This window comes from Pseudoliparis swirei, chromosome 4 (genome assembly GCF_029220125.1).
Source record: "Pseudoliparis swirei isolate HS2019 ecotype Mariana Trench chromosome 4, NWPU_hadal_v1, whole genome shotgun sequence".
In the NCBI taxonomy this organism is placed as follows: Eukaryota; Metazoa; Chordata; class Actinopteri; order Perciformes; family Liparidae; genus Pseudoliparis; species Pseudoliparis swirei.
In genome coordinates, this window is record NC_079391.1 from 29,277,650 (window position 1) to 29,302,964 (window position 25,315).

Genomic DNA, 25,315 nt, shown 5'->3' on the forward strand with positions numbered 1-25,315 from the left:
GGTGATCCACTGCATATCCCCCCCCCCCACCCCCGTGCCTTGGTTAGTTGGTTCTGCCCGCCTTGCATACTGTTTCTGTTTTTCTTTCCTCCTCTCTGTTCCCTTGCAAATACAATTTTTGCTTGTGGTGCATTCTGGGGTTTTGAGTGAGCTGTTGGGTGCTCTGTAGTCTGGTGTGCCCGTGGTTTATGGGTTAGAGTCGGGTTCACTGCTTACGAGGCTGTTTTAGATTATCCCCGCATCACACTGGAGATGACACAATGCCGCGGCGTCTCGCTGCTGCATTTGGCTCCACCGTCTTCATATTCCCTGAAGCCCCCGGTGTGTGTGTGTGTGTGTGAATTAAACCCCGGACGTCTGTCGCACCTCTCTTCCCCCGCCCCCTCCCCCCTCTGTCTTCCACTCGTCTGTTTGTTGCATTGACGACTGCCTTTTAGGAACGTGCGATTTAGTTTGTAATTAGTGTCACAATATTTGGATGAAAGCAAACTGTAATTAAGACGAGTACGGCCCCAAAACATTCCCCTCTGAGAAACGCTCATATTTGACCTGTGGGCTCTAACTGGCGTCCCATAATCCATGCTGACTCATATGGGTCTAACATGTATAATATCGCGGGGTGCTGGCCTGTTCCCCCATCATCACACTTCATAGCCAACAGTTGCTTTTTGACAGATATCTCTACGGTTTCTTTTTCCCCCTCTCCTCCGAACAACTCGAGCGTTCTGCTGCAGGATCCTCCCCCTTCTATGTGCTACTTATATATACATACATGTGTGTTTTTTGTCCCTTCAGCCTTTCTTCCCGAACCCTAATTCTATCTCTCCTCTGTCCTCCCCACTCTTGCCCAGGGGGCTCCATAAATATCATTTCATCCCGCGGAGCTGCTGACACGCTGCACAGGGCCTATGATAAATAATTTACTCCCCTGGTGCAGGGCAGGCAGACTCCCCTGCTTAGGAATTCAGCCCGTGTGTGTGAGGGTAGAGGTGGTGGTGAGGAGCTGTGTGGTGGCAATAATACACACAGACCGACAGCGTCCACTTCCACGACATACGAGCGCACAATTCATTGTTTATGAAGAATTGAGACGCTCTGGGTTTGTCCTCCAACGTCGAGCTCCCCTCACGAGAGAAGTGGTCTAAACGGGTCTCTTTCTCACGCGTGCCTTCTCAACCCGTGTCCTCTCATTCACACGGCATTTATTCCAACGTCCCGTCATCCAGCTCTTTCTCCATCCTCGGCCTTTCGCTGCTCTCCCTCCCGCGTCGCTCACAGCATGCTGAATTGGGTTGATCTGGGGATGTACACGGCCCATCACCTGCCCCCTTAAGGTACCGGTTGCCTGATTTATTGATGATCCTCAGGATTATTAATGCCAATCGCCTCCCCTCGGCTAACTGAGCCGCCAAACCCTCCCAGTTGTCCCATGGGCCGAGGAGACGAGGAGTGTGCTCCTGTGGAAGCTCTGACTCGAGAGTCAACACCAGTCGACGTCACACTGGTGTAAATTGGCAAACACCGACGGGCTCTTTTCTTTTTAATAGTTGGATCCTTTGTTATTTTTAGCTTTTGTTAAGGCGTGTGTGTGTGTGTGTGTGTGTGTGTGTGTGTGTGGTTAAGAGAAGATGTGTGACAAATGGGGAAGGAATGTAGGCAGTGAAAACTTTATTTTTCCTTTAAATTTTTTCGGACGGTCTATTCGTGTGCGTCCTCACGCCTCTTCGTGTCCCTTGGGACTTTTTGTTTGCACCCATAGCAGCATCAGTACACCGTCTTAATAAATGTCCCTCCTTGTCGTAATGACTGAATGACATCCTTCTGACTCCGAGTCACTTAAAACCTCATTTTTTTGTCCTTTATTAGAGCTAATGACATCGTTTTCTACGAGACGTGACGTGTTCTTGCCGATGAAGCATTGCGACAGCCGCGCAATTTAATCAACCGGGGCGTCGCGAAGCCCGGCTACCAGTGCGCCCACTTAAAGGGATGATTTACGCCGGCTTTCTGTCCCCGAGCCGGCAATCTCAGGTTTTTTTCCGATTCTGTTCCGGCGGTCCTCGTTTGCTGTAGATCCTCAGCCCTCTCTCTCCCAGCTCTTTGGCCATACAACAGTGTTTTCAGAGTATAAATGAGTGCTAGCACACACACACACACACGCAGTGCAGACCCACTCGCGCCACAGAGCTGCAGTAAACAAACCTGGCGGGCGGAAGAGCAGCCGCGCACTGTGGCTGCAGGAAGGCAGAGGCCACTAATGTTTGGAGTCTCGTCTTCACCCACGGCCCCTCCGCCCCGTTCTAATGGATGCCAAGGAAGGGAAGGGAGTCTTAGATTTGATTAGCCTCAAGCTTGCAGCGTCTAATTGCCCCTTCGACCAAAGCCATATTGAAATGATTTATTCATCATCAAGCCCCCGAAACAGTCCCCCTGTAATAGGCTGCCAGAAAATAGGATGCTCGATCTTTTGCTCCCCGCCCGTGCACTATTGTCTCCGTTATAGGAGAGCGGATAATGGGCGGGATGTTTCCATGGCCAGCAGCCTGTAGGTTTGATGTTTACAGCGGTAATAATGGAGGACATTACTGTTGTTGAGCATTGGGTGTGCGAGAGAGAAGGCGAGTGGGGGGATACTGCCCTGTGCTGCTGCTGCTGCATTGTGGAACGCCCATGAGAGATTTACAGCGTCACTCTCGATTACCTCATGAACAACGGTTCATATTTGTGTTCGCCCACGTGTAATTTGCATGGGGAATGTGCTTATCCTGGCCAACCCTCGGGGGTCAATTTAAAGCCAAATTACACACAAACGGCCATACATTTTCAGCCACCACTCTGGTCAACCCCCTCTTTTTGATCTCCAAGCGAAGTCGCAGTCTGTTTGAAGGCTTTCATTTGAAAAATGTCCTGGAAACTTTGAATCTTGCACTTTTCTGCCGCCACCCTTCTCGTCCCGTATCCCAGGCGCTCACCAGCGTAAACAGAAGAGCCTCTTGCGTGCTGAATTATGCCCTTTTTAAAAGAATAACCCTTTCAGCTTATCTTTTAATGTTCAACCGTGAGCGTGGCTGTGGTGTTAATTATGGTTTATTGGTGGTGGACAGTGGGAGGTTTGACTGGCCTCATGAAACGGACGCGCCACGTTTATTTCTCTCTCAACCGAGCCTTTCGCCAACGCCCCTCCCACCCCACCCGATCACCCGATCAGTTCAACGCCTAAGCAAATCGGCTTTCAACAGTTATATTAATATGTCATTGCCCGCCGGCTGGCAGCAGGTTAAATATAGGATGCCTGGCCGCGTGCGCCTATCGAGGTGACCCTGTTACTATTCAAAGGGAAACGAGAACCCCAGCAAGTTGGCTCAGGTTGACTCGCTTGGGCCGGTCGCGTGTCCTGTTGTGTCTGAAGACCGTGTGCAGGGTCACCGGGTCGGATGGAGTTCAGAGAAAGGCCATCGGGTTCGGCCTTCGTTTCTCCGTGGCCCCGCTCGATCCGTCTGCGGCGCGGCCGCTCCTGTGGCCCAGATTAACGCTTTTCCACAGGCCTCGACTTAATCCTCAAAGGATTGTTCTAAACCCTGACGAGGTAATACGGGCTAAACAGATTGCGCAGAGTTACTGTAATGTGACGCTACAAATCTGGGTATTCTTGCATTAGCACATTAACCTGGTAACCTTCATGGGCTTCGTTTTCTTTCTTTGTTCTGTTACTCTGGTTACTATTCTGTTTCAGGGAATAAAAAAACTCGAACTGTCTTTTCAATATTTAAAGGGCTCTTTTAGCCCTTCAGTGAATGGGCTGCGAAGGAGCAGAGGATAGAGGGGTGATGAATGCGTGTGAAATTGTAAGTGTCTCCCAGCATCACATTGCTGCCTGGAGAGGCTCCATCATCACCGTCTGAGCTGCCACGTTTTTAAAAACGCTTAGAGAGGAGCGAGTGACCGCTCGAGGGCGGTGGCAGGAGATGGTGTCCTTTACCTTGGGATAATGAATTGTGCGTGTCCTTTTTCTTTTCTTTTTTTACACCTAGTATGGCATTTATGTGAATATACGCGTGTGTCCGATCTCCCGGATCAGCGAGACCACGCGAGACGTACAAGAAGCGGTGTTGAAAGTAGTCCTGTTGATACCGGTTCTTGGTGATGAAAGGGAGGGGGGGTGGGAATCCCAGAAATCAAGTAAAAAGGCCCACTGCGACGTTCACGCGGCGCACGGGAGTTATTCAGGTGTGACGAGCGTGAGGTTTCTTCTTTGTCGTCTTAATTTCTCTGGAGAGTGGGAGGAGCAACTGATAATGGCTCGGGAAATGAGAAAATGAACGGTTTGACACAGACCATGAAACGTCCACTTAATGCATGCCATTTATTTACGTGTGATTAGTGTCAGTGTTATTATTTTCTTTTTTTACATTCTGGATTCATGTGGCACAGAGATGGGGGTCCAAATTGATTTTGAGCGAGACATATCGGCTGGTTAATGAATCTGGTTAATTGACTGCAAGGGGGGGGGGGGGTGCTGTAGAACACAGGCGGTGAAGAGCAGCAGCGTCGTCTCGTCCGTGAGGACGCCGCTCTGCCGTTATTGATTGGGGTCTTCTCTCGGTGGCACGACACCATCAAAATGATTGGAAGCGGAAGAGGATTATGACGACCATCATGGCAGTCATTACTGCTCCATCACGGTCTTGACATTCTAGTAAAAGTGATTAGCCTCTCCGCAGAGAGTGTAGAAGTGTCCCGTGGGGGGGGGGGGGGGGGGGCTCCTTTCCCCCTCAGGGACCTGAGGAAGAAGTGACAGCTGTACGTGACGAGCGGACACAAATAAACGTCAATAAAAAAGAGAGTGCTGGGCTGCTTCTCCTGGGAGATTCTGCAGTGCCTCCCTCGTTCCCTTCCTTACAGGTGAGGGGCAGACGAGTATTCGAGGAGCTTGTGGTTCTCTCCTCCGCAGCGACAAAGCAATCCACGGTCCCTGTTCTTAAAGCACACACGCGCCCACTCGCACACAGTCGGCTTGGACAAACGGTGTCGGAGGCATCCGCCTCTCCGGGAGCCGCCTCCTCCTCCTCCTCCTCCTCCTCACAACCTCCTCCTTTTAGCTCATCGCCGCCTCACGGTGGAGATTTTATTGCCCACGTGGTTTCTCCGGCGTCTCCAAACCACCCTCTCTCCCTAATCGTCTTTTGTTTGTCTGCGTCTGAATTAATTCCGCTTGCCGTTCCGCGCTACCTTTTTTTTCTTCTTTCTGCTGCTCTCCTCGTTCCTTCTTCACACAGTCCCCTCCCGCCTCGCTCGCTCCAGCTCAATAAGCAAACAAACCCACTTCCTCCTGACACTCGGCTCCGTCGCAGTGATTTGCTGTGCTTGTCGGGTCGAATATTGAGCGACATTGTGGCCCCTTGTCAACAAAAGAAAGGCCCCGGAAGCTGGAGGGGCGTCCATATTTGTGCACAGGGTGGATTACCACCTCCCCCCCCCATCCCTCTCATACACACACACACACACACACGGCATTCTGCCTTTCCCCCCCCATTGTCTGGTGTGCAGCGTGCCGATGCCAGGATGGCTCCCTTGTGGCATCCGCAGTGCAGAATGCCTGCCATGTTTCACCCGACTCACACGTGCATTATCTTGGGCACGTTTTGCCTTTTTGTTTGAAAGTGTAGAGAGTGATGTGGTGGGGGGGGGGTTATGACATGCATTAAAGGCCCCACACCTGGCATTCTGCCTTCCCTGGTACCCTTGTGTCAATGGGTGCGGAGGGAGAAGGCAGGAGGGCGTCCCTGGAAACGTCGTGTGTGGTGACCGTGTTGGCCGGTACTGTCAAAGATGTAAAGCCTCTGAACACTTGTTCCTTCGTTTCAGAGCCCCCTCACCCCTTCATCCCTTCACCCCCAAGCTCCTCACTCTTTCTTGCGTGGTGTGCACTCGGCCCGTGCGCGTCTGTCTGCCCGTGTTCTGAAGTCGGCACACGTATGTTTGTATGTCTGAACGCCTGCGTGTCTGTGTTTGCATGCATAATGCCGCCTCTCAACACACACCCAGGTGAGAGACGGATCTTGAAATGGAGATGGGGGGGGGGGCGAGGAAAGGCCATCGTCCGCCCCGCTGAGCGACAGTTGGACATTGTAATCAATGGCGCAGCAGGTGCTTTAACCCGCATTGACACAGGTAGAGTTGCCTGCGCACGCACACAGACACACACACACACACACACACACACAGCACTACGCCATTTGCTCTTCGACGAGACGCCTTCAGACACGGATATCAGACGTGTGCACACCGTACACACTGCCGCCATGCACTGTTTGTTTTACGGCGGGTAATGAGATGCAAATTATCTTGCATGGGGAATTGGGGACCCCGAGCCACAAGAGAAGATGTGTGTGTGTGTGTGTGTGTGTGTGTGGGGGATGTGTCACACGTGCTGCTGGCGCTGTTGGACATTCTTAGCCGGTAAAGCCAGCAGACAAACAGCTTTCACGGCCCGGTGCAGCGCGGCATGTCAAAGGTGTCGTGCCGAAAATGGGATATTACACCGGTCCACTGGTGGAGGAGGGGGGAGGGGAAAGTGACACCGGGCGCTTTCCGCGCCGTGCAGCGGTGGACGCGGATTCCCTGGTGGCAAAGAACCAGGAAGAGCTTTGGGGGTCGACGTCCGGGCAAAGGAGGAGGCTCGTCACCTCCTGTCCTCTGCAGGCTTGTTCCAAGGAGGATATCGGCTCCTGTGCTCGTTCCTCCTTATGAGGAGAGGGGGAGGGGGAGTGCTGCTGCTGCTGCTGCAAGCAAAGCACAACACCAGAGAACCAAATGGTTCGAGCATGAATGAACACGTAACGTATGGAAGTGCCAAGGGTACGTGCCAAAAAAGAGTCAGGAAGCAGTCCAGTACGGGCCTGATCAGAGCCACCTCAATCAAAAACAACCGACTGTGTTGCTATGATTATTTTTAGTTCAGATGACTGCATTGGTTTTTGTACCTGTCCATTATTATCACACTCAATTTGGAAACTGAGAAGAAGTTTCCTTTTTTTTTCAAATTGCATACAGACATTTCAGCATTCCCACGCGATGACTGACTCCAGTCGAGCGGATAGGTTTCATAACTTTGCATATAAACGCGGAAGTTTGACTGACCTCTTGACGGCGGCATCAGTGGATCGTCAACTAAATTGAAAAGTGCTGCGTATTTCTTCTTTTTTCGTGGACAGATTTCTAGATTAAATTAGTATATTGCAAAATCTCTAAAAGCAACAGCAGTTTGAATGTATCGTCTTCACACTGTATTCATTTTAATCCGTTATCTCCTTGCTCAACTTAAATAACCAATTCCTAATTATTTTTGACGTATAGCTACTCCCAAGGCATATCGTATAATACACACAATCCCTCAGCAACTCCCCTCCCAACATTATGTTGATCTATTATTTTCCGCTTACATGAGATTTATGTTTTCCCCTCTCATTATCGCTGCCTTTCCATATCGACCTTAACACCAGTCTCATATCAGTCACGTTTACACGCATAATGTATCGGTGGGCACGCGCAATAGTGGAAATCGTATTTAAAATAAAACACCCCCGCACTGGGACGTCGAGGGTAATTGAAAATTTAACAGACTCCCACCGTTCCGCTGTCGTTCGGCAATAAATCGCGGGGACGCTAAATTGCACCGTAGGGCTATTTGTTATTCATCTGGCAGCCTTTATTTGAGGGCGAATGCCGCACGGGGGAGTCTGTCGCGTTTGTCTTGATCACCGGCCGCGTCGCACGGAATGACGAGTGTTTTGGTTTGCTTCCGTAGAGGGAATCTAAATTAGATCCATCTCGCCGTCTCATGCTCATTTATCATCGTGCCTGTTTTTCATAATCGTGTGTGTGTGTGTAAACACTGTCAATTGGTCATTATCGGGTGAACGTGTGAGACGAGCTCAGCCTCTGAACCCAAATACGAAACCCTCCTTTAAATGTTTTGGGTACGCTTACCGCTCGCGTTCCATCTGTTGTGTTGCTTCTGTTCGCCGCACGTGAGAAATGTTTTCCAGCCGCCGTGTACGTGCGCCGCTGTCTTTCTGCGAGCTTTGGCTTGTTGCGTGTTTTTGAAGGGAAAAGTGAAAGAGACGTGGAGACTGGGAAAAGAGTTGCTCAGTCTCGACTCCAACCACCTCCCCTCCAATTTATAGCTCCTGGAGAGAGATCTGACAACGGGCCTGTAATTAAAGTTGAGAAGGAGAAGAAGAAGAAAAAACGCCCTCTTCAAATGCCCTCGAGTTTCTTTTTTTCTTCGTCCTTTACTTCTTTTTTTTGGAGGGGAAGGAAAAGCTTTTCCGTCTCATTGTCGCCCTCCTCCTCCTCCTCCTCCTCCGCCATTGAACAACCCCCACGACATCAGACTTTACCCCCAGAGACCGTTTTCAGTGCATATTAAACACGGCGAACGAGACTGCTTTAAAAGCGTGATGCTGTTCAACACAAGAAATCAGTTAACTGTCATTTTAATTTTAATCATTTGTTCTTCTTCCTACTATTTCACTGACTGCACCCTGAGGCGTCTTCAACGCCCACCTGGCGGTACGCCGCCATCTCCGTGCGTTGGCCACGTACAACGACACGTTCACGGACTGACTTTGAGCCCTGTTGATTGATTTGAAAGTATGGTGTAACTGCCCCTTTACATTCTAAATTTGACAGCTAATCAATGCCTCCATCAATAAGCTCTCTGTACAAAAGACCCTGCGGCTCCCGAGCTACAGCATGCAGGTCTTTGAGTTCAGTCATAAATCCGGTCCGTTGACACCGGCCACGTTCCCCAGAATTGTGTCACGAGTTGATTTGCTGACAACCGGAGTGACGTTTCGGAGGCTTGTTCAAACCCGGCGTTTTGCCTTTTGTCAACATCGTCACGCTTTCAGTGTGTTTACGATCATTTATCTGGCAGAAATTCTGAAAAAAAATCCAACAGACTGATAATGGAGCATAATATCGTTATTTTTATTATGTTCTTTTTTTTCTGCTGAGAACTTTTGCCAAATCATTATCCCCGTTGGCTCGAGCATCGACGACTTTTTTTAAATCTCAGAAGTGACTATTAGATGATCGCGCTCGCACGACAGCTTGCAGCACACGTCCTTAAAATGACACGAGAAGTGTGCAATTCGAGATTTTGAAAAAACATTTTCATACCGCTTGTTGGCGGAGTCGAACGTGCGTCTCTGTCCTCGCCGACGCACGGAGGAGGTCTGCCGGGGTTCACTGCACCTCTGACATCCTGATTTCATGAACTTGTGGGTTTCTTTTGACATTTACAATCGACCCTTCCACATATTGCCATGGTTAAAAAAAAAAAAAAAAGCTTATTATACTTGCTTAAAAAAAAATCTGTGCAGCTTCCACAAAGTAAAATAGAAAGCGGCGTTCTGCTCCCCGGCTAATCAGTGACCCGTTTCACCATTCCTACGTTCTCCCTTGCTGAGCGTCGGCCTCCTTATTTGAACTGACCTGACTTTGAGAACAAAGGACCATTGACGAGTTCTCTCGGGCAGTCTGGTGAATCAAAAAGGGCCCAGCGGGACTCCTCGGGGGGGGGGGGGGGGGCATGGAAGGCGACCCCAGGTAACCAGCCGGAGCACAAGTCTGCGAGGAAACGCTTCACAGTTGGAAGGAATTCCACTGTGGCTACGGCGCGCATGTAGATTGAGGATCATTTCCAAAAGCAACACGCGCGCTTTTTCATTCACACGTGTTGAGAGATTGTTTTAACACCGTCGACGTGGGATTTCCCTTTTTGTAATTCTGACCCGAGCGTGAAACGGACCTGAGAGTCCGGCCCAGATGGAAATTCAAGGGTTAAAAAAAGTCCGCAATGCCAGTCGGCTGAAGCGGGACCGGCCCGGCGACCGGGCCGAGCTGGCCGGCTGCCAGGGGCGCCTCACTCTGCAGACAATACCCACCTGTGTTAGGCAGAGCAGGGGGTTGGTGTGTGTGTGTGTGTGTGTTCAAACGGTCCTGAGTGTGGCTCCTCCCCCTCCTGCTCTCCAAATGTCCATCAACAGGCTGCAGCTCCTGCTTTGGCTCGTCGTGTTGCACACGGTTGCTTTTGAAGGCGAACTCGGAGATGAAGATTGAGGTTTTTAAGGTTTTCGAGGGGTCCGTCCGATAGTTGCCTGTTCTGTCCGAGGGACGCAACAGACCCCCCCCCCGCCACAAACGTGCTGGAGGCGAGAGGGGTGAGGGGAGGGAGGTGAAGTGGGGTCTCTGGGGGTCTCTACTCTCTGGTTACTGCAAAGAGGCTGCTGCTGCTGCTGCTGCCGCCGCCAGTAGGTCGCCATGGCAACGCTATTTGATTCCTACAACAATGCCAGAGCACCACCTCCCCCACCATCCCCTTCTGAGCCTCACACACACACACACACACACGCACAAACGGGGGCCGTGTGATTACATTGGGGATTGCGGCAAAGTGGGCTCCGTAGTTGATTTTAAAAGAGGCCCATGCAAATTACAAGCTAATCTATGTGCAATTATAATGTTGGTTGTAAATTAATTAGAATCTCATAATTAATAGCATTATATTATCAATCCTGATCTTAATTCATGTAACGCATTCCCCCGTCATTGAATTAAAATAAACAAAGATGCACAAAGCTCAGACCACGTATGGATTCTCTTGTCTTTTCTCTGCCAAATAAGAATTTATTATGAATTCTTTACTAAATTAAATGTAAATAAATATGATACGTTGAATAGAGGGAGAGTGAGAGGGAGAGAGGGAGAGAGAGAGAGGGGGAGAGAGAGACTCTCTCTGCGACTGGTGTGCCAGACTCTTCACAGCCTCTCCACTCACGGTCTAACGCTTCCTGGTGGATCGTGCCGCTCGAAAAGGGAGGAAACAAAAAAAAGAAAGATGTCAAGACATGGAGTCTGCATTTCACGAGGCCAGTGAGCGCGCCTCACGTTGAGTAAAGAGGAGACGTTGCTGCTTGATTGCCTCACAGCATGTGTACGTTACATGGCCGACGGCAATAGTTTCCCACCATGTGTGTGTGTGTGCTTGGATTTGCATGCTCCACTGTTAAGGGACATGCTTGTGCTGCTGAGGGATTAACACCAGTGTGCCTGTGCGCCCTACAGTAGTATTCCTGATCGACGGCCCCGGTACCCAATGTTGACATAATTCAGTATTTTGCGCGACGCCCATTTTCACAGTTTGTCTTATTGTACGGTTTCAGTTCTCAAACAGCTGATGAAGCAGCGTTTGTGATGTCTAAATCCCATCCAGGTGTGAACATTCGTTGCGTCTACTAACTACTCGTATCCAGCCTGTGGGCAGCACGGTGGCTCAGTGGAAGGCCCTGGCCACCATCATAAAGACAGGATGTGAATGGCGCTGATGTCTGCCCCAGGGCAGCTGTGGCTACTGATGTAGCTACCACCACCGTGTGTGTGTGTGTGTAAAGCGACTTCGTTATTATTATTATTATGTCTTCTCCTCCCCCTGCGTGAGCTGATGAAACATAATTGCCAGCGCTAATTTGCTCCGAAGAAAAAGTGGGACGAACCGCTAATTTGTGAGATTTGTTTGACTGCTGTGAAAATCGATAGGAAAAGCCAGACGCACGCGGAACAGATGCCGTCTGCCCGCAACGCAGCCGGCTCTGCGCAGGCAGGAAATGGCACATTGGTGTGGGGGATCATCATCGGTAGGGCACCCCGGGGTCTCAGACTCGCCTCGCTCTCTCGTCTCCGGCCCCCTTTTGTCCTCCTGACACGACGAGCTGCGCACTTCTAAACAACTCGCTTGAACCTTTTCATTAAGCCGTTCACCTTCTTTGGAGAGGGGGGGGCGGGGGGTCGACTGCGACAGATTCCCCTTTGATTCAAAGACTAAACGCCGGGAGGTAAACCAGGCAGATGATGTCAGACGTGAACACAATACACCCGTGGGCATCGTGGACCTTACAAGCAGCCGAGAGCCAGAATAGAGGCCGCTTGTCCTAACCGCAGCCAATGAGAGGGCCGGCTTGTTGCTCCTCACCTCGCGGCCATTCAGACTGAAGCCGAGGACCGTTCCCGATATCCAGGCCGCAGCTGGACGGCCCTCCCTGGCCAAGCAGGGTCCCTTTAAAAGAAATGTGATTAGGACAGGAATATGCCGTTGTGTGAACATCAAAAGAGCCGAGCCAATTATCACCCCTGCCTTTCAACGCGACAGCCGCTGCTCCTCCTCCTCCTCCTCCTCCTCCTCCTCCTCCTCCTCCTCAAACCTGAGCGTCTCTCAGCGCTCCAGAAGCCCAGTGCTAATGGACGGGTTCGTCATTCAGTCGGGCCTTCTTCACGTACAGTGCGGAGCAGCGGCGGCGGCGCAGTCGCTTTGGCTAGACCCCGAAAATAGATTGAACGTCGGAGCTAATTGCCGCGCTCCCAGAGGCGTGCACGAACGGGTTGGTACGACGAGAGAATGCTGCGAGGAGAGCGGGAAGCCGAGCGCAACAACTCTGTGCCTCCAGGTGACGGTTTGACAACAGTGCTCTTCACTTCTTACTTTTTTTGTTTTTTTGGTCTTTCTTCAAATTTTTCTCCGAACGCCGTTGTAATCCAGAGTGAGTGGCGCGTGAGAGCAGTGACTGTTGACTCTGCTCCGTTTTAGGCGACGATTACCATAATCCCCCCCCCCCTCCCCCGTCAGAGCCGGGCTTCTTTTTGCCCTTTGTGCCGTCTGTGCTCATGACAAGAAACCAAATGGATGTGGGTAAAACTACCCCCCATCCCCCCATCTTATCACACACACAGGCTGCCTTTGCCAACTCACTCTCGTAGTTTCACTTTTCTCCAAAGTGCCAGAGCGTGAGCGCTTGAACAAAGGCCCCCCCCCCCCCTGGATCTCCCACCAGCCATCAAAGGCAGGGTTGGAGTCGATCCAGAGTCCTTTCAGGAGTCAAATAAAGCCATTTACAATCCTCCCCCCTTTCCAGCGCTTTGACATTCTCTTATTTATTTATTTTGTGTGTGCGAGTCGCCTGCACAAAGCAGGCGGCGCTAAACACTTGTCACGTTTTATTGGAACAGGATCCATATATTGTAATTTTCTTTGTAGTAGTTGTGTGGCCTGTGTCATCGCCATAGGAGTGTGTGTGTGTGTGTGTGTGTGTGTCAATAAAATGCTGTAAAAACCTCTTTACCTCTATTTCTAGAAGTAGTAGATATAGTTTTCTTGGGTCTCTTGCCCGTATATATATCTGTTCTACTGAGTCTAGTATGACACAGGCTCCACAATTACTACAAAGAAAAACGGGGAATTCCAATATGTAGATAATGGATACGTCTCTTTCTGCTCCGCGTAGCAACAGCAACGGAGAGGTTAATAAAGTTGTACCGGGGCGGTGGACAGCTCTGCGAGCCGTGGCCGTGCATTTACTAATCCACTTGGGTATTGAGTTTTTATATATATATATATATATATTCAGGAGACGCATGTATATTAAATGCGTCGGGCACGCAAGTAAATCCAAAGGAGCCGCGTCGGCCCGTCTGGACATCACTGCGGGGCGATTAGCAGGCGCACACTCGATCACAATCCCCCACAAGCATGTAAACAAGGCCTGAAGTGGCCTCTGCGCTCCACATACTGCCGGCCTGCCTTTGGGCTAACCTGCAGCCGGAGAAGGGGCGGCATTAATAATGTAACCAAACACTCAGCCGTGATGGAGCGGCAGAGGGAGCCCAGTGAGAAGCACTCTGGTCGAGGGAGAGAGAGGCTATTAAACACAAGAAACTATTTGTGGTGACAAATAGTATTTTTGTTTTCCAAGAGCTTAAAGTCTCCACGCGCACACACACACACACACACACAGTCACACACACTCCCTCCCCCAAGGCTGCGAAGACGGTAAATTGTTTGATCAGGAAAGATGAGGCTGGAAGTGACTGCCGTCTGGATGTAAATGGACTCCCTCTCTGTTTGCTCTTACCGTGTCGTCCGCGAGGCTCCATCGGCGCCACGTGAACTTCACCCTAAATTAAACGTCGCCGTGTTTACACTTCTTATATTTCGAACGGGTTCTTTCTCCGCGCTAGTCGCTGTTGCTAACAAACGGGCCTCAGCAGATGTGTTCTCCAGTTAACCTCCAGTCAGCCTTGAATACACACACACACACACACACACACACACACACAAAGCTGACTAGGGACAGCAGCTACTTGTATATTTATACATTCATGGGGTGCTGCTTCATGAGACACACACACACACACTCACTCTCTCTCACAGGGGCCTTATTCTTGTGTCGGGGATTAGGGTTCAGGGCCAGCCTGCCCCTCTGGTTGCAGCTCTCGCCTTGGCCCTGGTGTTTAGGGAGGGTGGGGGGCATGAAACCCTCGAGGGGGGAGAGAGAGAGAGAGAGAGAGACGGCACTGCACACAAATCATTACTGCTCATCAGCTGCTGCCACTCAGCCACTTATTTACTCAACAGCTTAGCTCGCCTGAGACGTGGACACACGGACAGAAGGACGGACACGCCCTCACTCATGGAGAATACGCCTCATTGTACATCTGGATCATGAAGAAGCAACCATTGAGGAACACTGTTGTTCGGGTGGGTCAATACCCCGAGCCGGAGAAACCATTATTCATGTCTGCTTCATAGTCGTCTCTCAATAATACCGCTTTTAAATTTTTTATTTATCCTTCACGGCTGATATCGATGTACAATTTTCCTCCGGGAGAGAAGCGGGCTTGTCAACCGAGCCTCGGCATGACAGAAAAGTGTTGCTTCAGCGATACGCGGGGCTCCTCTCTAATACCTTTCCTGTGAATTATTTATGGCCGCTGTACCCGCGTAAGCTATATGTAGCATATTAAATACATAATCCTCTCATCTTTTATTGATGCTCCTCTTGATACGAGCCTCGCTGATGAGTTTGATAAGAGAGCTTAATGTGGAGACCAGTGAGCAGGTTTGACTGCACCATTTGAGCCAATGGTGACGACGGGGTTGGGGGGGGGGGGGGGGGGGACCAGATTGCTCTGGATGTGATTTCCCCTGTTTTTAGGATCTGCCGTAAACACTGTTTACACACCGTGGCTGTTGCACGAGGGGGTATTTCAGCTGCGCTCTGATCAAATCTTCTACAGGACAAGCCTGTGTCAAGTGCTTCTGGTCTCTGTGAGGGACGGATACATATGGACAGAAAGATGGAGGGAGGTGGTGGTGGGGGGCCGGGGGTCTTTTTGATGGGCTACACCTCTTGCTTTGTGGCAAACGCACACGGACAGTAATCGCATCACACGGTGGGGCTGCGATGCGATCTATCGGTGTACAGGAAACGGGACTCATCCATCTAACTCGATGACGCTGAGACGCAGTTGCACAGATAGCGGTGTTTTGTCAGCGGAGCGCTGCCAAATTGATGCCGATAATATGGTGTAATTGCTGCAGGCAAATGAGCCACCGCCGAGGAGAGCGAGTGATGTCGCTCTGTCGCTTTTACTCCTCAAACGCTAACGCGCGGCTGCAACATAAACTGCAATATACACTATTCCTGTGTTTGGTAAATGAGCTGATGTATGGCGTTGCATCAGAAATTGGTGCATACCCGATCCAGAGGCTGTAAAAGTTCCAGGTGGTTTGTGATTGGACGGTGAGGAACGATACCCATTGGGACCGAGTCACGCCGTCCTTTTTGTGACGGCTCCGTTTCCATCTGGCTCTTACCGAAGCCAGACTGATTGAGGCCACATCGCTGTCGTTCTCTTTGTAAACAAATGAGTCTCGCTCTCTTTTTTGTCCACTTCACCACACCTACAACTAGAATGGGCACTCGGTAGAGCGCATACCTTCACATATCACAAGATTGGGCATTGAATTATGAACATTTTGGCATTAGTTGCATGCCAATTGGATAACAATTGACCGTGCTATGGTAAAAAGAAGATTTTGACCTTTTCATGACCTTTGACCTGATCAATCTCCAAAATCTAATCAAATGGTCCCCGGATAATAACCAATCATCCCACCAAATTTCATGCGATTCAAGAAGTTTTTGACCTTTTCATGACCTTGACCTTTGACCAGATCGATCCCAAAATCTAATCAAATAGTCCCCGGATAATAAGCAATCATCCCACCAATTCTCATGCGATTCAGTTTAATACTTTTTGAGTTATGCGAGTAACACGCATACAGATAAATAAATAAATACACGGCGATCAAAACATAACCTTCTGCATTTTCAATGCAAAGGTAATAAGATCCACGCGAGCATCCACAGCGTCCCGAGAGCGGAGATGAGCTCACTGGGTAATGAGTGTTCGGCCTCCGTTGGGACTGGGGGAAATCGTAAAGCGCGGTTATCAACACGGGCCGCCGGCACATAATTACGTCGGAAATCGTCCCGCCGCGACCGAGAATGCAGATTCGGAGACGATGCGGTTCGCCGACATGAGCGGCGTCCTCCACCTCCCCTCACGTTGCCACCGGCGCCACTACATCCTCCCGAGCTCTGTTTGTTGTTGTTTTTGCGCCCGTTGAGACGGGCAGAGGCCTCCTCGCACTCTCGAGGACGCCGTGGAACAAAAAGGTGCAAACGAAGCGGTCAAAGGGGGGTTGCGGTCGAACGGGCTCCGACACGGAGACCTGCTGGATGAATTTTTTTCGGCCACTTTTCCTATCTGGGCAACCTACGTTTTAGTTTTCCAGTAATTATTTGTGGTTTCAAAGACATTTCTGCTCTGAAACATCTGTGGAACAAAATAAAGATTACGTTGTGACTTCAAAGGGAGCGTGAAGGTCTTGCACACTAATGATATCTAAGAGACCTCCTTTTCTGCCTCACACCGCCTCTTCATTTTGTAATCTTAACTTTGCCCCTGGTGCAAACACTTAAGCCCGGGAGCCACGCTTTAACTGCTCCATTATTACTGTTCTGTCCTCAGATAGCGGCCCCTCCTGGGCTCCTGCTTGGCCCCTGCTTCTCCGGGTCGCCCTGGATATTTGTGTCCAAAGTTATTTTGAGTCCATTTCTCTTTTTTTCTTTTCTCTTTGAGCGGTAACATCCGCTTACAAGTAAAACAGTAATTGCGCCTCTCTCCCCAGTGTTGGCTGGGAGGCTTTGATCTCTCCCGTGCTCCCGTGTTAAATGGTTTTCCTCCAAATCGCTGCGAACATGCCGCGACTCGCTGCTCTTTTATCAGCGGTCCGCTAACGGCCGCTTTGATGCCACACACAACTGGCTGTGAAGAGAGCAAAGCACGGAAAGTCCTGCATTTGTATATCTATATATACCATATACTGGTTATGTAAGTCTGTTTCAGAGCAGAATGGCAGTGCTACTGTGCAAAAAGAAGAAGGAAACACTTATTGAGTGTGAAAACACAAACCGGAGACCATGTCCAAAACCTTATGGATTTCTTTTTTTTTTAGAACCTTTCCCCCAGAAAACGAATTAAATAATTTCCGTTAATACGACAATAATTGGTCAGCATCATAGTCTGTTAATGTAATTGTTAAGGGGATTGCCTCTGCTTTGTCGTTGTAATTAGCAGAACTTGCAAGCGGATGCTTATCTTAAAAAGCGGGGGGGGGGGGGGGGAACTGAGAGTTTTAAAATGTTTTCGTGTGTGCGTCTGGGTAATTTGGCAGCGAGCTTATCTGAGGCAGATTGGCCACACTTGACCGCTCAAAGGAGACGGTGATCAAGCGAGCGGCTGGATGTGACCTCTAGTGTACTGTATGCGGGGGACCGCCCCCTTTCCATTCTCCTCTCTTTGGCGATTAACAAAATGACAGTCGAGGAGGAAATGGGCCAAAGATCCAGACTTTAAATATCCAAAACGCTGATAAATTGCCGGGTGTTTGCCTTTGCGAGACGTGCCGGATTATATTGATTTCCTCTCCTCTCGCTCCTCTCTGTGTGTGTTTGTGTGAGCGAGTGTGATGGCAAGAAGAAGAAGAAGAAAAAAGGAAATAAAACCAGGGGCAAGAGAATGCAATATTGTGTTTCATTAAAAAAATCTATAGGGTATCTGATTACAGCCACATGCTGTTCTTTAGGATCGGGGCTGATTGGTGGGGGGGTGGAGCCTGTGGGCGGCGAGATGAATGTGCCTTCCTGTCTCCGATGGCGATCTCATCTGCTGTTCATGGAGAACAGGAACTGGGCTCAATCTGCCCAGTGTGTCGGCTACTTCCTGCCCATGGTTGCCCACTCGGGCGCTGATTTTGATTTAAATTTTTTTTTTTAACGACCGTGTCGGGTAACCTCACGCGCGGCGGCGGGACTCACTCGAGCCGAGCACTGCGGTTTCCCGGCAGTGTTTTTGTTAAGTGCGTAGTTTGTCTCGCCACGTGACGGCTTTCCTGCCAATTTCGACTTAAAGAGCATCTCACTCCAAAAAACAACCCCCTGTCAGATAATGGCGTCTGCCACCACAGTGAGACTTTTAGTGGGCTTTCTCTAACAACTAGAAAAGGTTAGCCCAATCCTCAAATCCTGACATTAAGTGATGGTTTTAACCTTTCGCCTGACTGCTCTGTGGGGTACCTATTTAGCCCGGGAAATATGTTGTTTCTCGCTGTTTTGCTTCCCAATTATTTACTGCGAGGACGGTGCTTCTGACGTTCCCGCGCACCGGCTCGAAACCCCCCCCCGTCTCAGTGGGCTAATCCTTCAACGCTGGGCCCGTGAGGAGGCTGATAAGAGAGGGAATTTGAGCCTCAATCAGTGCTGGTTAATTATCACGAGCAGGGGAGGTGAGCGAGGTTTCCCCGTCTACTCGGTCCCTCCTGGATCTGTCTCCAAGGGATAATCAGCCATCCTCAAATATATATATATATATATATATATATGTGTGTATATATATGTGTATATATATATATATATTCATATATATGTGTATATATATATAATATATATTCGTATTTATATGTATACATATATATATATATGTATATATATATATAATATATATTCGTATTTATATGTATACATATATATATATGTGTATATATATATAATATATATTCGTATTTATATGTATACATATATATATATATGTGTATATATATATAATATATATTCGTATTTATATGTATACATATATATATATATATATGTGTATATATATATATTCGTATATATATTCCTCCTACCACAATGTGTTATTTATTTCTTCTGTATGCATCAGTTTATTTCTCCTACAATAGGAGGGGTGCTTCAGTAGACTTTTTTTAATTCATACATTTAAACGTACGTTCATGGTGGCATTTTTCCAGCGGTTCACCCCAGCATCCGAAGCCGGGCTTAGCCCAATTACACTGTGTCACCGGGATCAAGTTTAATTAAGAGGTTTGAGTTCGTAAAGTCACTCATTCCCTAATTAACACCCATTCTGATTCCACGTATATTGCGTAGATGGACTCGGTGTCTCAGAAGCCGAGCCCAGTGACACTGGAGCCTTGTTCTGATTTAGTGCTTGTTCGACGATGCTTTAAGCTATCAGTTTTCCAATTTCATCCATAAAATGCATGAACCAAATACAAAATACTGATCACACACTTTCAGATTGCTTTTTCTCACCGTTTTGTTGAAGTGGTTTGAGGTGGAACTGTGGCAGGAGCTGCGGCCAGCGCCACGTCTCCGAGGTGGTCGTGGATTAAGCTGCAGCTAAACGCCCGAAAACCGCGAAACAGGAAACGCGGGTCAGTGTGTGTGTGTGTGTGTGTGTGTGTGAGAGGCTGTTTGTAGGGAGGGGATTAGGCTCTCATTAATTCCGGTTATACAATTGCATGGCACACTCACTTAAATGGCAAGAGTGCCTTGCCCCTCTCATCGAGCCAGAATGAAAACGCATGGCAAATGGTTGTTTTTTTCAAATTTTTATATCTTTCCCGGAGAATTTGCTAATCCTGTTAACCGGCAACTCGTTCGAGTCGGATCCATTTGTTCTTGAGATTAAAGAGAGATGGACGTTTCTATTGAAATGTCAGTATTCAGTAAAAATCCGAGCTGACGGCGTCGCGGTGGTCCGGTCGCACTTCTTCCAGACCTCGTACGAGGGCAGCGATCGGGCGGGATAACAATTTTTGTTATCTTCCCCCCTCTTTTTAGTTTTTTAATCCGTCGGCGCAGGACAGCCAGTGTGCGCTCGCCACCCCAATCATTTTGTCTTTCCCTTTTTTTTTATTTTTACGGCTTGGCCTCAACCCCCTCATTTCATCAACCGCTCTGGGGAATGCTGAGAATACCAGATTCAGCGGGTTGTGGGTTCCTCCCCTCCCCTCCTTTCCCCCCATACCTCCCCTTTACTTCTAGTTTGTCAAAGTGACTATTTTCCATTTAATTTGCCTCCTAAGGTTTATCCTTCCTCTGCGGGATTGTGTCACTTCCCGAGACTAGTTTTAAGAGATGAATGTCTTTCACACCATTGGAAAGACTAATCGGTCTTAATGAGTGCCCCCAACTCCCCCACCCCTCCTTTATTTTCCATTACCTGGGAATGAAACTGGTTTCTCCACTCGGGTCTTCACCTCCTTTCTGATTCATTTCAAGTCAAGTTTTACCGAATTGAAATGAAAGAAAGGCCGCCGCCGCCGCCTCAACCTGCAGCCGCTCTATTACAGAATCTTTCGAGCGTGGATTAGGGAAAAAAAAGGGACACGTTTTCCTTTTTTAGCTGCAGCTCGTTCTCTTGATCTATTAAAGACGCCTCGTCCCCTCACACTTGGTCTCGAGATCATTGTTATTCCCCCTGAGGGGTTTCTTGACGGTGAGATGGGAAGATGAAGGTTTTTTTTCTTTCTGCAGAGAAACAGACACTGAGTTGAGGCATAAAGATGAAGGCGGTGTATGAGGTGTGTGGGGGGAAGAAGGGGGGGGAGAAGTGTGGGAGGGAGCCAGAGACAACCATTTCCATTAGTGTCATTTATAGCGACCCTGACGCCGAGGGTGGAAGGACAAACAGTGGAGGGATGGAAATAACGGAGCGGCTCGGTGAATGAAGTGATCCCCCCCCCCGCCTCCATCTTTACCTGCGTGGAAAGTTTCCATTCATCCTTTGATGTGCCGTTATTACGGATTCTCTGCTCGTCGCGATGAAGGCTCAAATGACCGGAATACAAAGCGCCGAGCGATTTGTGTCGGTGTGTGTGTGTGTATATGCAAAAAAGTGTGGAAATATTCTAGCTTTACTTTGCATTGGGTTTAATGTCCCCGAGTCCGAGCCACAGAAGGGCCTCTGTGTGCTGAACATGCGACTGTTTTTTCTTCTTTCTTCTTCTTCCCGTGAGAGGTCTGCTCTGTCTCAAGAGCGGCTCAATAAGGAGGCGAGTCGATAAGGCTGCTCAATGAGGGAGGAGGAGGTGGAAGAGGAGGAGGTGGAGGCTTCCTGCTGAGTGAAGGGTAGAATGGAGGAGAACAGGGGGTCTTTGTGTGGAATGCAGACCCTCACCGGCTCCTCGCTATTATTTCTTCGAGGCATTACGCCCCGCGTTGAGAGACTGGCGGTGCATTCTTCTGCAGGAGCTGCTCACGGCATCGCGGACATGCGTCCATCCACCGCTCAGACTACGTGGAGCGGAGTTATCCACAGTTTCTGTGCAGGACGTGACAGAGTTGTTCCAAACCCTCCAGCAAAAACGTCACACAGTGTACACACACACTCACACACACACACACACACACACACACACTCCTCTTGACAGGGAGCCATGTAACATCTACAAATGCTTCTTAGCTCTGAGGGATGGGGAAACGCAGCACATACTCCATTCTGTCCATTTCAGGGCACCGCCTTAAACTGGGCTCCCAAACCTTTCATGGCAAAGTGGGTTAGGGGCAAAGGTCACGGCCCACACTTATCAAGTAGATAACCTCATTTTCGAGCCCCTCGCTCGGCCTTCGTTCTTTGTTCCCCCCGACTAGATTAGTAGAAGTGGTTTCTGACGCCACCTTCCTTCCTTTAACGCCGCAGCTGCGTTGTTAAAAAAGTCCTCGTCGCGGTTCAGCGCTAATTAATTCTGCCGTAAAAAGATGCGCCGCGTTCTCCGTTGGAAACGCGAGGACCGTTTCAAGAATTCCAGTTTCACTTTTTCTTCCCTCGTGTTCCGCTTCAGCTCGAGTTGGATGTCTTCGCTGCACTTTAATGATGCATGGGAACATGCGCTCCGTTCAGTTCTCTTTCAATCAGCGCTCCAGAACACGGCTCTCGTTCCGGCGCTGTTTTTTCAAAATGTTTTTTTTTTTTTTACCGCCAACCTTGTTATATTTGACAAAATTGAACTTTTCCGTGGCCTCGAAGTTGAAGTGCTTTGAAATACTGTGAAGGTGACATTTTGTTTTTGTCTTTTTCTAATGAGCTTGTATTCAATTAAGTGTTGCCGGTCGAGATCCTTGGATCCCAGAGACGTTGGCCTTATCCTGCTCACACGCGACACCCAGTTTGGGCTCGTTGACCTTTTTCATATTAACCACTGATGTGAATGTCCCGCCTCTTCCTTTTGGTGGAACTTGTCTGAGGGAAGTTCTGAAGCCTGCATTGATGTGTTGGGCTTCGTTGTTATTCCTAAAACACCAAATAAACGCAAGTTTAATTTGAGACGGATTTGAAATGAATGAAATAATCCTTTTTTTGTTGTTGCCATAAAGGAGAGGATGAGGATAAGCGTCATGGCTAAATCCATTCTCTGAAGCTTAGTCTTCTAAAGTCTCCGCAGTCCACAAAGAACAGACATGCGAGAGGTTTCCTCGACGTTTTGGAATGAAATGAAAGCTTTTTATTTCTGCCGGCCGATCATCGTCAACATATTTCTTCAGCGTGTGCGGCCTTGGTTCCGCTGTCCCGCCTCCCCACGCCGCTGGAGTTTGGACTTTGTTGTTTGCGTTCTCGGCCGTCGCCGTGTGTGTTTTCGTCTGCCTTGAAGTTCGACTGGCACCGATGGTCTTTTTTTTTTCGGGGAAGGAAATAATTTCACGTGGTCGTCCTATCATATCGCGTGTAGTGGCGCACGGACCAGCGCCGCAGCCCCTCAACCCCACACACAGCCGCTCTGCTGATGGTGGATGTTGTGTCTGCTGTGTCTGCGACTGAAAAACAGATGTTGGCCATTTTGTTTGACTGTAGCGCCGAAGCTAAGCGCCCCCTTACTGATCCTACGACGGGGATAAAAAGCTGCTAAAGGCGTCTGTTTGGCCTCCGATAGGATGCCACAGGACCTCCAAGCCCATTCAGTGTTCTCCTCGGAGAGCAGCTGAAGATGAAGCCTGGATGCTCTGGCCAACCCCCCCCACACACACACACACAATACTGCTCCTCCACTCTGGGTCTCTCTCCATCTATGCATGTACAACATCAGTAGAATAAAAACATTTTCCGCCGTCGTCACATCCTGCCCAATATGGACCGACATCTCGATTCACGGAAATCGTGCCGCTGGCTTCAGGCGAGTTGGAGCCCCGCTCGCTCACTGCCAAGAGTTACTGATGAAGGACGTGGCGTTTCCTGCTGCTTGAACCTCACAGCCACTGCTGCCTGAAGGCATCTTTACAAATGAAATACTGTGTGTGTGTGTGTGTGTGCTGTCTTTGCATCAGAGGCTCTAATACACTTTGATGTAATGTTGCATTACTGGCATCTGTAGCTGCACATTGCTTGCAGTGAAATGTGATTTGAAATGTTTTTTTGGGGGGAGGTGGGTGAGAATCGATCCGCCCTTGACTCGTCAGAGTGCCGAAGGCCCAACGTTGCCCATTGGGACGAGCTGAGGCCACCGCCCCCCCCCCCCCTTCTCGTCTCATCCGTCATCAAGAGAGATGATGGCGTTGTCTTCCCCCTATTCCCTCACGTCAAAGTGGGAAGAAAATGTCTATTCAATTCAGTCATTTTCTGCAGCGTCCTGGCTGTAATTGTTTGTGCTTTCAAGAGAACTGAGTGCCCCCCCCCCCCCCCCCCCGGGACAAGTGCTATTTCCTTGGAAGTGATCCGGCATATTTTAAACCGCATTTAACATTCTGCCACTTATTTCACTCCACTCGCTGCTTTATTAAAAAATACCTTCATACCCTCTTAATTATCCTTTTTTCTTCTTCTTTGCTCTCCTCGATCGCCGCAGAACTGATAATTTGTGTTATTTATCTAAACAATACCGCGGTGTGACTCATCGGGGTTGTGTGTGTGTGTGTGGGGGGGGGGGGTGCTTGAATAATGGATGAGGACAGATGCAAAGCAATCGCGCCGCGCTCTGACTTTGGCAGCGTCCATGTCGGCGCGATCGTTTACGCTCGAGGAAAAAGTGGAAAACGCCAACCGCGTTCCAGAAATGTTTACTCCTTTTGGCCGCGCTCTCCACTTATAATAAAGCAAGACGTGACATTTAACTTGCCAGGGAGGCTAGACTGGGTTACATTTGTCAGCTCCTCGCGTCCAATTCCAGCGGGGCTTGTGGTTTCATAATGAAAAGCCTCTCGGAGGCGCCGGGACAGAGCAGTGGCTGAAAGGGCAGAATGAACAAAAAGGAGGCTTTCGCCTTTTCTTTTTAAAGAAGCATTTCATCGAAGGGTTTGGGTCACTGGGAGGTCCTGCGGGGTCCTTTTCATTTGGTGTGAATGGGGCTTTTGAAACGTTGCATTAAGGTAGCGGGCGTCCTCGGAGATGTGATTTTTTTAAATCTCCGACACGTTGCGTTCGCACCTCCAAAAAGCAGCTTCAGTCCAACTCGTCCCTGTATCTAAATCTGGTAAAAAGCTCTTTGCCGCTCAAACTTCGTCCTGCTAATGCCCCCCTCTCCCCCCTCTCCCCCCACTCTCCTCCTCCAGGTTCAGCAGCGCAGCCCTTCAACCCCTTCTGGTTCACGGTGGAGCCTCGGGACACGCTGGCGGTCCGGGGCAACGCGGCGCTGCTCAACTGCTCGGCGCACAGCGGCGCGGCGACGCCGGCGCGCGTCGAGTGGAAGAAGGACGGCACCTTCATGAGCCTGGACTCGGACGAGAGGCGGAGCGTGCTCGCCGACGGCTCGCTGCTCTTCGCCCACGTGGTCCACTCCAAGCACAACAAGCCCGACGAGGGCACCTACCAGTGCGTCGCCACCATCGACAACGTCGGGTCCATCTCCAGCCGGACGGCGCGTCTCTCCGTGGCGGGTAAGAGCCGATGTGTTTTTCACATACTCCCTCAACACCATGGAGAGAACTACAGCTGTAGTTCGTGGTGGATCATGGGTGGAGTTGAGAGGAGGGACTTTAACAGCTCTTGTAAAGGAAGATTTTTATATTTTACCATTACACAAAAAGGCTTCACACACCAGGAGTGTTTTCTCTCTTCT

General features: G+C 49.5%; 1 protein-coding gene across 9 annotated transcripts in view; it reads left to right on the plus strand.

The window, feature by feature from the left end:
- neo1a (neogenin 1a) overlaps window positions 1–25,315 on the plus strand; it is a 145,103-nt gene that overhangs the window by 22,553 nt on the left and 97,235 nt on the right. For all 9 annotated transcript variants that reach the window (XM_056412129.1, XM_056412133.1, XM_056412131.1 and 6 more), the window contains one exon: window positions 24,810–25,133. In XM_056412129.1, coding sequence (XP_056268104.1) covers window positions 24,810–25,133 — 324 coding nt within the window. The remainder of the gene's footprint in view (window positions 1–24,809; window positions 25,134–25,315) is intronic.